General features: G+C 37.4%; 1 protein-coding gene across 1 annotated transcript in view; it reads right to left on the bottom strand.

Annotated features, from left to right (window-relative positions):
• Nucleotides 1–12,738, bottom strand: part of DNAAF5 (dynein axonemal assembly factor 5) — a 32,255-nt gene that overhangs the window by 12,339 nt on the left and 7,178 nt on the right. The window contains exons 6-9 of the mRNA XM_009286547.2: nt 11,681–11,913; nt 8,497–8,709; nt 6,200–6,343; nt 1,037–1,205 (exon numbers count right to left, since the gene is read on the bottom strand). Coding sequence (XP_009284822.1) covers nt 1,037–1,205; nt 6,200–6,343; nt 8,497–8,709; nt 11,681–11,913 — 759 coding nt within the window. The remainder of the gene's footprint in view (nt 1–1,036; nt 1,206–6,199; nt 6,344–8,496; nt 8,710–11,680; nt 11,914–12,738) is intronic.

Below are 12,738 nucleotides of genomic sequence, written 5' to 3'. Positions count from 1 at the left end.
GGGGGGGGGGAAGAGAGAATAGCTCTAGGAGCTGCTGTGTCAGACAGAAAACACAGACAATAGCATATTACCAGTGTTGGGTGCAAGCCAAAATGTTTGCCCAGACGTTTGATGATTTATTTAGCATTAAGAAAAACAGAGACAACTGTCTAGAATTCCCTCAGTCATGGAAATGGGAGTGCAAATACACAGAAAAGTCGGCCTCTCGGATCTTGCACTGAAAAAACTTTTTGTTCTTTCCACAGATGAAAAAAACAAAAAGTACTTATGCTGGTTGCTGCACAAACCAGCAAGTGGGTGCTTCATATAGGTTTGTTGAGGCTTTTTTTGAGATTCAAGGATTAAGTGCAGAAGATACAGTCCCTTGAAACATACCTGTCCACATTTAACTATCTGCAGTAGCAATAATACTACTTCACTTGTAGCTGAAGTAGCTGTCTACATCCCCTTTTTAACTAACAGAAAGGAAAAAACGAACAAACAGGACTTTCCATTTTAATCATCTTAAAATGGGTGTCTAGGTGAAAAGAACTGCCTGCCACTGCGTCCCTTGCCTGTAGATGCAATCGGGAGAGCTGCATCAGAGGAACGTTCACTGTGCAGATCTGAACTTAGGTGAAATGTATGCCAAAGTGTTTCACTAATCTATACACAGTAATGTACTGAAGAACGTACATGAGGAAATGTTTGTACAGAAAGATAGTTTCTTTTAGAAGGCTAGTGAATAGATGGAAAAAATAGATAAATTTTTGGACACATAAGCTACATCAGTTCGTCTCCCCATAATTCTTACCCGTTTCGTTTACCTGAAAGTGTACTTTACATAAGTGCTTTTAGTATGCTCCTTGCAGCCAAGGAGTCTTTTGGAATTTGAGCTGCTTCCAACACTTTCCATTTTGCTTTCCATCATATTCTTGTGAAGTTCCTGAATATTACACTGTGCATTATAAAACACAATGTGTCTGCAGGCTATGGAGATTATGACTTTATTTTTTTTAGAACTAGGTGAGCTATCACACTAATAAGTAAGTCGTACCTGAATGAGTTGCGATGACATCTAACTGTAATATTTCTGGAGAATAGCATGTCCAACAATCACATGATACTGAAACCCATTCCATAAGCTGAATTATATGCTCTTTGTAGAGATAAAGAAAACTATCCAATTGCTGCACTTCAGCTAATGAAGACATTGTTTCCTCTACCTGTTAAAACAGAGACAGGATACTTTATCTTAACTGAAACAATATTAAAAAAAAAAAGGAAAAAACTTTTAAAACTCATAATTATACTATAAGAACAGAAGGAACACAAGAAGATTTCCATAGTTTCTACTTGGACAATCAAGATTGATATTTAATGTCTGCCTATACTTACATCCATTAACTTTGATTTAAAGTGAAACATTTGTCCTTATTTCAAAATGAAATCATAGGGAACACAGCAATGTAACAGCAAAATGAAAGAATCTCTAATCCATGTGAAAACATATCCAAAAGCTAACCATATAATAAAAAAGCTCTTACTAGTTTTAAAGATGTAGTGGTTTCTCTTCTTAATTTAAGAATGCTTTAAAACATTAACATAGAGGGAATTTCTCACAATCCCATCTAGCAGGCTATGGCAGCTTCCAAAAACTATTGCTGTTGCAGCTCAGAGAGGAAGACATGGTATTTCCCCCCCCAGCCCCCCCCCGTTTTTTTTTTCCCCAGTTTTAATTCTGCAAGATGCTCTCCCTTTGCAATAGCTGGGCAGGTTAATTTTGAAATTCTCAACTTCTGTTGCTTAGAAGTACCAAAATTCACTGTTACATTTGAAATACCTTCTTCACATTTACATTTAGGCTATTCCATGAGACAGGCAAATAAAACATGTACATAAAAGAACTACTAAATGAATTCCAGACATGATCATGCTTGGCAAGGAAGCATATAGGATTTTCTTAACCACTTGTAGCAGATGTATTTCAAAGCAAAGGAAAATTTGCTTTTATAATTCCTGAAGACTCCTACCAGAGATACAAAACTTCTCTAAGGAAGAGATTAAAAGCATGCTGAAAGCAGCATCTATAGTCTTAGTGATTTCAGTGGACAGTGAATCAAGAATGGGGAGCAAGACACCATTAGAAACCCTACTGAGAAATAACATATGTCGTCAGCATGGCCAGTTCTAGCAGGGAAAGATGTAGTGCAGCGCTATGAGTGACATCATTGGACGCTAAGTCGTTCAGTAGAACTACAAATTGTAGTCATATTTTTAATATTTTTAAGCTGAACTCAACCGCACAAGTTAACCGAAACATGTCTAGGACCTTTAGATTTTTACAGACTAATCACTTGCCAGACAAAGATGTTATTATGGAAGTACCAGATGTGGAGAAAATAAGTGAGATTGGGGGGGGGGAGGGATGGAAATCAGGATTTGCTAAGGACAAAGGTTACTCTTAAAGCAGGTTTGCCTGCCTCAAGCACAACAGATTTCTCCTCTCTGGAAACATTCTGCCAGCCAGCCAAAACTCAGAATAGCTTATATGTAAAATATTAATTTATCTGTAAATTAATTGGAACATTTTACATAACAGAATGTGTCAAGACAGAAATTGTTCTTCATTATTAACCCCACCACACTGATGCATATCTTGTCATTAAGAAGTGTCTCACTGTTAAAAAAAAAAAGTAGCAAGAGTGATTTTCTTTCCTATATTTGAAAGCTAACAAGTTTAATGATGCAATATTTTCATGGTAATAATCAGCGTGTGCCAAAAGAAGAGCCAAGATAGCACAGGCCGCTGGTAATGAAACAAAAATCTTATCTTTAGGTCACCAGTTAAATCACTGACAAGCTCAATACATGCTTAGACTGTAACAACTGATATGGCTTCTGTCTATTTGGGGCTGTAAACCACACTCCTCGTCATGATACCGAACTGCTCAGTTGGTGGTCTTGATCTTTTTCCTTAGCCCTAAGCAACCAGAAACACTGATCAACACAAAGCAAAGGGGCCAAAAATGAAGGAAGATTGTGAGTGTTCGCAGTCAGGTCACATCAGTTGTGGCCTCCGCTATCTCTGTGGTCTTCTGTCCCCTTATAGTAAAGCCTGAATTGAAGTTCTATAATGCAAGTTTTTGAATAATTTCTGTTTATACTCCGAATCTTTTGATCCTGAATACGGATTTCTTTTCTGAACAACAAATTTATACTTGTAAAGCTAGATGTAATACATTTGTTCTATATGGTCTTAAGCTATTTTAACAGAGACTTCTTGCCTTCTGCAAGTTGTACAGCTCACTTTGAAGTTCTAGAATAGTCAGTAACTAGGGGAAAAAAAATAAAATCAAGCTGTATTTGTCTTTGTGACAAATTTGAAATATTGCAGTTATGTAATCTCGTTGCCAGATTTTCTAACTGCCTAAGCTGAAAGAAAGGCTAATGAGAAAAAGGTTTCTCATCCAAAGTACTGTCAACTTTAAAAATCATCTGTAACTGCAGGAACATCTTAAACCTTTAATAATCTTGGGAGATTAACTTTTCCGTACATGAAAATCAGGCTTTATCTCCATGGAACTGCTTTCTTTGTAGGAGTATGAATTTGTAAGGTTTTAAATGGACATTGCTGACTTTATAGACCACTGCAGGGCTAAACAGACACGATACTGCAAAACATAGCAGATCCATCTGTCCGAGGCTTACTTGGACAGACTGTTTGTTTAAAACAAAACAAGCCCCCCAAAAATCCCACTCTAAACATAGCAGATCCATCTGTCCGAGGCTTACTTGGACAGAATGTTTGTTTAAACAAAACAAAAACATAGCAGAATCCATCTGTCCGAGGCTTACTTGGACAGAATGTTTGTTTAAAACAAAACAAAACAAGCCCCCAAAAAATCCCACTCCCACACTGTCTCTCCATGAGACAGATCTTCATGCCCTACCTCTTTGATCTGCAAAGTCTTTTCAATATTTGTTTCAAGCTTTGCTCTATTTTACTTCTTTCGGAGTAGTTTAAGCGTATGCCTCCTCGGAGGCCACCTGTCAGCTATGGGGCCACAAATACTGATGCTACACAGGCCTTTGGAATAGCATGCCTGGGAGCAAGAGAAAAGGAAGTAGAACAGCCATCGCATTTAAGGCACACGTTTGAAAAAAGACAACTTGGATAGGTCACAATTGTACTACATGAGGATGGCTTGCTGATTTATTTGATATTTAGCTTGCAGAAGAAAGAGGAAGGGAGAAACAAGGGGGTGAGATAATGTTTAGCCAAAAAAGCTCATCTATTATCAGGGCATCTACAGATGTCCTTGATTTTAAAGCATTCCTACAACATTTAAACTTTTGGTTCTGGTGGGGAGGTAAAAAGGTCAACTACTGCAAAATCAGTCTGATCTTTGTCTAAAGATAAAAAAGCTAGTAGTGCTCTTGATCTATAGGTGAATTGTTCTTTAATAGTTAGAAAATAAATTTGAGTTTTTTCCTGGCCACTTGTGTGCTCCTGTGTATAACCTAACATTAACAATAATCCAGTGACTTATATCCACCTAAAAAGTAAGCATCAACAGTTCAACCAGCACCAACAGCATGCCCAATCCAGCAACAAACTCTTGAACACCTCCTGTCCCAAAACTTTACCTAAACCATGGCCCAGTGATTTATCCACCCAAGTAAAGTGTTCTCCTAGGCCAATGGCTGCCCTCATCCAACTGTGAGCTTCCCATGTCCCAGTAATGTACTTCAAGCCATCTATTCTGAAACCTAATCTAAACACACTTAAAAAAAAAAAATCTAGTTGTGACTGAAACCTAATCTAAACACACTTAAAAAAAACAAAACAAAACACCTAGTTGTGACTATAGCCTACAGACCCATACTGGGTGTTTTTGGCCACAAAATAAAACTGAATTCTAGGGCCCTTCTCAGAACCAGCACATATTCTAACTCTATGAACCTTCAGCCAAAGTTATGAAGAAACGTAGTTCTCCAGGCTCTGCTGTCCCAAGTTGTAAACCCAGCTCCAAACTTAATTCTGGTATTAATCGTACACAGTATGTACAGTGAGAGATGCACAACCTTGGACTAGCCACGAGCCATTACTCCCCACTGGTACAGCCCACTGCCAGTGAACAAGCCTTACAAGATGTAGCAATAAGGCCAACTCTTAAGTGTCTTACCTGAGTAATATCCTTTCCTGTTACGTCAGCCAAACTCAGATATTAACCAGATTTCTGCAGATCACACTTACGTAGGAGCTAATATTTGCCTTAGAAACACCAGTGTACATTCTAGTCTTATAGTGCTTCCAAGATGCAACAGTACATTCAGCTCTTCTGGCACCACTGTTGCCCTAGACTTTAACCTCAACTTTAGTCCCACCCTAACCCTAGCACTACTCTGTCTTCCAGTTCCATAAAAGAAATAACCTATAAGACCCTTGTCTCTGTTGCTGCTAATCTTAATTACAGCCCTGTGGATTTGCAGGTTTCAACATTAAACCGAGATCTTCAAACTGTTGTCTGGAAATAGATGTAGCACCTAACAACGATGAACTGTGATCTGGCAAAGCAGAAATACCAATACTTTGACTGACAAATTCATAGATCTTTCAGCCTTCACAGTAACTTCTGAATATTAACTAACCACCAGAACAGTGCCATAGGGATAGATCTTTGCAGAACAGTTTTATGACTAAGCACAGAATGCAAGTATTCCCTCATGCTTTTTTCATTCTAACAGAGTGAATCTGATTAATTTGAAGTTATATGTATATCTAAATATTTAACTAGTCTAGTTCTATATAATTTTTGGAACAGATTGCTATACACACACACACACACACACGTACAGATGAAAAATAAGCAACGCCCAAACAAAACTAGTAGTATCATACAAGTTCTTAACTCTTACAAATAAGATTTTAATGATTTATTCTTCTGGAGAAGTTGCCTTTATCTGTTTTAAACAGACTAAACCCAAAGTAATTTCAGCTATGGAAAAAGATGAGGAGACAGACAGAGGGTACAGTCAAGGTCATGCAACACCAAATCATTTCCAACTCTACCAATCTTTGTGGATGAGCTCTTAGTTAAGGATTTCTGTGGTTTAAACCTAACAGCAAGACAAATAATTATGGCTCTGTTTAGACAAAGTGTCTTATCAATACTAGAAATCAGAAACACAACAAAATATTAAGCTCATAGTTTACCTTTTCTTTAAGGTGCTGAGAACACGGTATTGCCATTATTGTCACCAAAACTTTCATTAGCTGCAAGCTGATTTCTTTGCAGTCTTCCTGGCATACATCAATCAATGCTTGTACACAACAAAGCAACTGCTCCATATAAAAGACCTATTTGTTTAATAAAAGCATAAATTGATTATGTTTTGTTAGAAAATATAACATTCTCTTTAAGGGAGAGATATGGGAAATGACAATGATAAAATCTGAGCACTGTATAATCCCCCAAGTTGGTAACATATTGATAATTTCATGTTAGTTCTTTTGATTACCTACATTCTACTTTTTATAGAATACAATATAATCTTCCTCCCACACTGTTTGTTTGTATTTTCCTTGTCCTATTAACAAAATAAATGACCCTGCTCTTAATCACACAATTGTTCCACTGTGAATAAAAACATCAAAGCATTTTGGAAAGCTTACCGATAGTACTTTCTCATTCCGAAGTGCAATTTGTTAATTAATAACATATTTGTTACAACTTTTTAAAATATTATTCCATGTTTGACTATTTTGAATGGGTCAATAATGGTTAAATATATAAACCAAGAAAACCTGAGCATCTGCTTTTATCTCAGCCAATTTATCTCATTTGATGCAATATAATTCATGTTATCTTGACCCAACTGATAACCAGTTGAAGTCAATATTGTTGTCAGTTAGTTTGCAATCACTTCTACGGTAAAGCGCATCAGATATTCCATGAAGCTGTCAGATTACATTCAACAAACAGAAGAGGCCATGGTTACAAATTTACTTCCAAAAAATAAATCAAGTCTAGCAATAGGTTAGCTCTAAGTGGTATTAATCTCATGGACATGGTCAATCCTTAGCTAAACAGTGTCTATGCAGCATTCGCTGTCTAAAATAGAGAAAGACTGTGTTCCAAGACCAAAGGCTAGAACAATTCCGCCAAACGCTTCAGCTGCAGATGAATGTGTCTATTGTACCTAATGCCAAATGGAAGTGGTAAGCTTAAGACCTCATAGCAATTTTGCAGATATACTTCAGGGAATTGTTATTTGAACAATCGGGTTATAGTGCTTCCAGTTATATGAGTTCCTAATCATCACAGGCTTCATGGAGATTAAGGTTAATTCCTGCATCACTGGTACATATTCCATTAGGGAAGAAACCTAATGAGGGAAGAACTTCAAACGTATATCTTACATTGGCTCAAAAAGACAATTACGCTAGATTCAGTCTACACACATGAATAACTGTTTTGAAGGGAAGTCTGCATCTGACATGAAGTCAGAGTTTTCTGAAGGCACAGCACTGGCCCTTTTTTGGTCATCTTAAAAGCAGAGGCCTAATAAACTTTTGGTGGAATGAAAGCTAGGATTTCATTTGTGGGGGAAATTGTAGGGATTCTTCCTGTGCATCTCAAACGATCTATTTCCACATCTGGGCAATTGAAGTGGAAAAAAAAAAAATCCTGGAAGTTAAAAACCTCCATTCCACGTTGAAGAGAATCTCTCACCTCCTTGTATAGCAATTGATGAATATTCTTCAAATGCTAAAATGAAAAGGGTCTTCAGGCTCAGCCATTACTTAAGGGTACACTGGGGAGTAAATTTCTAATTTATAAAAGTCTTCCTCCTAGATTGTCACTTAAAGAGAAGCAACCAGGCCCAACCGTTTACAAAGCATGCTCCTAAATGTACACAGAAGAGTACTGGTACTTTCCTTTTAAAATGGAAAACAATAATAATACAAAACAAAAATAAGATGATGATATTAAGAGGGAATCTTTCTTGGGAAACCTGACATGCCAATTACAATGGACTGTGAAAAGTTTTCGGTCATTTTTACTGACGAGGATTGAAATACATGATCTTGTTTGGGTTGTGAACACAAGGCATTTCAAAACATGGGCTAAATTCTGCCTCTGGATCAGCCAAGGTAGTCCTCTATTAGTACAGTACTAAACAGCTGCTTCTTTCCCTGTCATGCCTTTTCATTCTCCTCCCACTATCTGAAGCCTTTTACAGCAGTTCTCGAACTTGAACCCACATCTGCTGAGAGGATGGACTGCTAGCAAGTTTTTGGGAACAGCAGATTTGGCCAGGAGACCACAACATGGCCCAGGCAGTATAGGGAAGCTCCTGTTTTGTCTCAGACACACGTCCACAACGATATCCTGAGATAGGGTGGGGTAGGTGTGCAAGGGAGCATTTAGGGAGAACAAGGGGAAAAATAAGTTAGAGAACCACCCGTCTAAAACTGTAGTCTGTTGTGTATTTTCCAGTTATCCTTACCTCTTCAGATCGCTGACAAACTCCAGCTTGTGACAGTGTGTTGCCAAGATCGGTTAAATGGGGCTGTAAGATTTCTTTTGGGCTCCCTCGAATCACTGCAGTTAGAACCATTATACAAGACGGCTTAGGTGTCTTCCCAAAGGCTGATGTGATTAATCTCAATGACACCTTAGGGCTGACAAACGTTCCAATCAATTCTGCTGCTTTCACACACTAAAACAGAACAGGAGTAACTTGAGGATTTTCCTGAAAACACAAAGACCATTTGACATATCATGGGCTTTTTCTTTTTATGATTCCAGCTGTTATTTTAAATGCTTCAGCAGTTGCCTTGTAGGCCTCTTCCACTTGCTCAGTAATGATTATATGCATGAAGAAATCTTCTTGACATGTGTTCAGTAAGCACATAACAAGGCATGCAAGCACTCTTCTCAGCATCAGACAAACTTCCACGAGAAAGTAATGCACAGAAATGAGGACTACAACTTCCAGTGTAATGAAGTCTCTAGCTTAGAATAACCAGATGTTGCAGATTTAGTGGTTTAGCATTTTGTCCTCCAAATGCTGTTCTGAGGAATGCCCTCAATGCACCCACCACCCGTCTATTAAAAGCAACAACAATAAAACCCTGGAAGAGGAATTTTTTTTGTTATTGTACTATACTTTGACACTGACATTACAGATCTGGTTTAGTGTGGAAGCACTGCCATGGGGGAACTGCCCACTGCTTTCAATCTCTTACTTCTTTAACTGAAAAGGCTTAAATTACTATGTATTCCACACGATACTCATGCTCTTTGATCCTGTCTCTGCCTTGCAGACATATAGGTATGTTGTATTCCACATGAAATACCGTCACACCAGAACTTACTCCCTGATGCCCAATATTTACAGTCAGGTGCATGAATAAAGATATAGTCAATTACTGCGCCATTACCTGTGCAACAGGAACATTTCTTCCTGACCCATTTATTTAAGGGTTGGCTCATTTCCCCAAACGTGAAAGCTTATTTCCCCTTTGTATATAATTTTTAGCCCAGTGATTTAGCCATGGGTTTTTAATTGCACCTAATTAATACTTGAATCATTCTACTTTTTTTTAGTCAACGGAAGCATGTAACCATGCATTCTATAGTTTAAATCTGCACTATATATAACTGTTTCCTTTTGCAAGGGTGAAGACTCAAAACAGTTATGACATACTCTATGTAGATGTGAACCCTGTCCTCCTCCATATTTGCCATAGAGAAAGAAAAAGACTCTTGGTGCTCTGAAAACTGGAAAAGGGCAATACAATTAAACAGTTCAAAAATACAAATTGATGCATTTGTATGGATCAATTTATCTACTCATTTTAACAGGGGAAAAAGAAAAGAAAGAAAAAAAAAGAAAAAAGGATAAGAGACCATCTGGTCTTTTACTTTTATACATCTCATTTGGTATTATTAGGCTGGAGGAAGACATGCACATTTTCCAAGTTGGTGGCTGCTCTGAAATGGGTTCTACAGTGACAAACGATAGAGGAGATAATCACAGTATCCTGCGAAGCAGCATCACTAAGGAGATAAAAGGCATTCACAAACAAAAGTTGCTGAATCTTAAGTTTTGGCACAAGGAAGAGTAAAATTAAATACAGAAACCATCGCCTAATTGGGAATAAATCTCTGGAAGCACCTGCGAGATTAGTGGTGGAATTCTAAGAAAGAGACAAGTATGGTCAAAAAAAGGAAAGGGAAAACTATGTGCTGCTTAAACACATACTTTTGAATTTATATTTACAGCAACAAGCACTAGATGAGAAATTTGATCAGGACAGCAGGACCATGTGGGTTTATTCTTGTAATTATTTAAGTTTTCTTATATATTTTATACAAGTACTAAGGAACTTGAAAAGCTGCATACCCACAATGGCATATCTCCTGCTTCAACCTTGGGGCACTGATTTCCTAAGGCACATATAGCCCATATAGCCCTTTTTGAAACAACAAGATGACTTCCGACAGTATTCCAGGTTTACTTCTCTCTACTACTGATCAGTGCGTGACTGGCTTATCTTACAAGCTCAGTCTCAGTGAAAGGCAATATGGTTAGAGATCAGATGCTGATTCTGAAAGGGAAAGTGGAAGGGGTGGAGTAGGTAGAAGGGGATAACAGAGTAAGAATTGGGGGAAGGGAAGGAACAATTCAGGAAAAATTAAAGAAAAGAGACAACTATTAGTACTGAGAAAGACTAAAGACAACAAGAAACTGCAGGAAAAAAATAAGAAAAAGGACCATTTCAGAAATGGACTTCACAGTCTATATAGCTCAACTGATAGCAGGAACCTAAAGAAAAGCCTGATTTAGGAAATCAGCTTTTCTGACATTGGTTGGACTGCTTGCGTTGAGTAAGCAGAACACATTCTTCCAATTTCCCAAAGCAATAAAATTTGGAGCTTTAAAGTAAGTTACGTGGAATTTTTTTTTTTGTTATACATATGTTCTCTTGCTTGTGTAGAAATACGAACAGAAGATTTTCTCTTAAAATGGTAAAAATGTTTTTATCACCTGTCTATCCTCTGCTAAATTTATCTAGTGTCTTCAACTACATGTGTTTATTGATGCTGTTGATTAAAGTGTTGACAGCATCAACTGTTAGGAAAAAGGATACTAGTTATTCCTCACAAAAAACATGAAAAAAAAAGACATTTTACAAGCATTAAGTCAAGTATTCAAACACTGAATATGGGTATCACATGGAATAAACATACCTCAACGTTTGGTTGGAATTACAGTTGGATTATGCAGCAGGGGGAGATAAGTGAAATTAACTTGAAAGGGCATGACCTGCACATTTTTTTAAATGGAATTTGTTGCCCCAAGGCTTTTATACTATAATCCACTGCTTATGATTTTTAAAGAGATCGTTATCAATGCTTCATAGGGTTGGCATATCAACTAAAGAGTATTTAAATAACTTTATTATTGGTCTTCATACCAGTAATACAAGAATACGTTTATTTTAACACAGTATGTATGTATAACGTTCACGTTTTTAACATCCATTAAAACCTGAGCCTGATCCTTCAGTCATGGGCAATTTCCAGTCACCTAAGGTAAGATCAACCCTCAGAAGACTGACTCGACTATAAAGGATAGGGTCTTTATTCAGTGTACAGTAGATACTTTAACAGAGTAAACTTACATTTTTAACCACATCACTTTCTTCATCCAAGCATGCCTGGTACAAAGTTCTAAGCAGTAGCTCCATGTGTTGTGTTATGTGATCCTCTGCATGTAGCAATAATGTATACAGAAGCTGGGATGCTTTTATTCTTGTGCTTTCAACCCAGTCCGTTATGTCATGACAGAGACCTGGAAGAATTTTGGAGAGGTTTCTTGATACAAGTTCCCGACAACCTAGTCCTGGTCGAGTCACTAGAAGAAAACAAACAAACAAAAAGGGGAAAAAGAAAAAGAATATCAAAGGAAAAGTCAATGAACATTAATCCTTAGAAAAGTTTAAAATCTCCGAGATAAGAGCTATGAGTGTCTGCTTCAGCAAGGAACAAAATATTCCAAATGCTGCTGAGGAATTTACCTGTGCAAGCTGCATTTCTTTAATATATATTGCAGAATTTAAACTCCACACAGCCCTCTGAAAATTTCTGTATTTATTACTGGATGGTGATTTAGATTGCATGTTTTAAAATGTTTACAGAAGGGGAAGAGAAAGAGAACTTAAATGATATGGGACATTACCCACTTTGGAAAACACAGCTTAATAATTTCCTTTTAATTTTTATGGCAACACAAATCCCATTAAAAAAATAAACTGAAACACACAGAGATAAAACAGAAGAAAGACTTTTGCATGCAAACGCTGTGGTATCGCTGAGTTAAATGTAATTTGGAGGGGGAAAGAAAGGTAGAAGTCACAAACAGTGCAGGGGACATGAACTGCAGTAAAACAGACAATGTCAATCGTGCCCTCTAAAGGAAGAGGTTAAAAGTATATCTAGCAAATTAAAAGCAGAAAGGGTACTACGACTTGTACAAGTGCTGTGTAATAGATCAAGCCAACAAAATTGATATTATTTTAAAAATCACAGCTATTACACAATCTCTTTGCTAAGGCCTTTTCGGGAAAAGTGGCTCACTGATACATCTCTTCAATCTCCGGTTTTTATATTAAATAACACATTTCAAAATGAAGTGAAAGATTATACAGGAGTTGGGGGAATCTTCCCCCCCCCCCCCCCC

Source organism: Aptenodytes forsteri, unplaced genomic scaffold, assembly GCF_000699145.1.
Source record: "Aptenodytes forsteri isolate BGI_AS27 unplaced genomic scaffold, ASM69914v1 Scaffold55, whole genome shotgun sequence".
Classification (NCBI taxonomy): domain Eukaryota; kingdom Metazoa; phylum Chordata; class Aves; order Sphenisciformes; family Spheniscidae; genus Aptenodytes; species Aptenodytes forsteri.
This window is presented reverse-complemented; position numbering and strand designations above follow the sequence as displayed.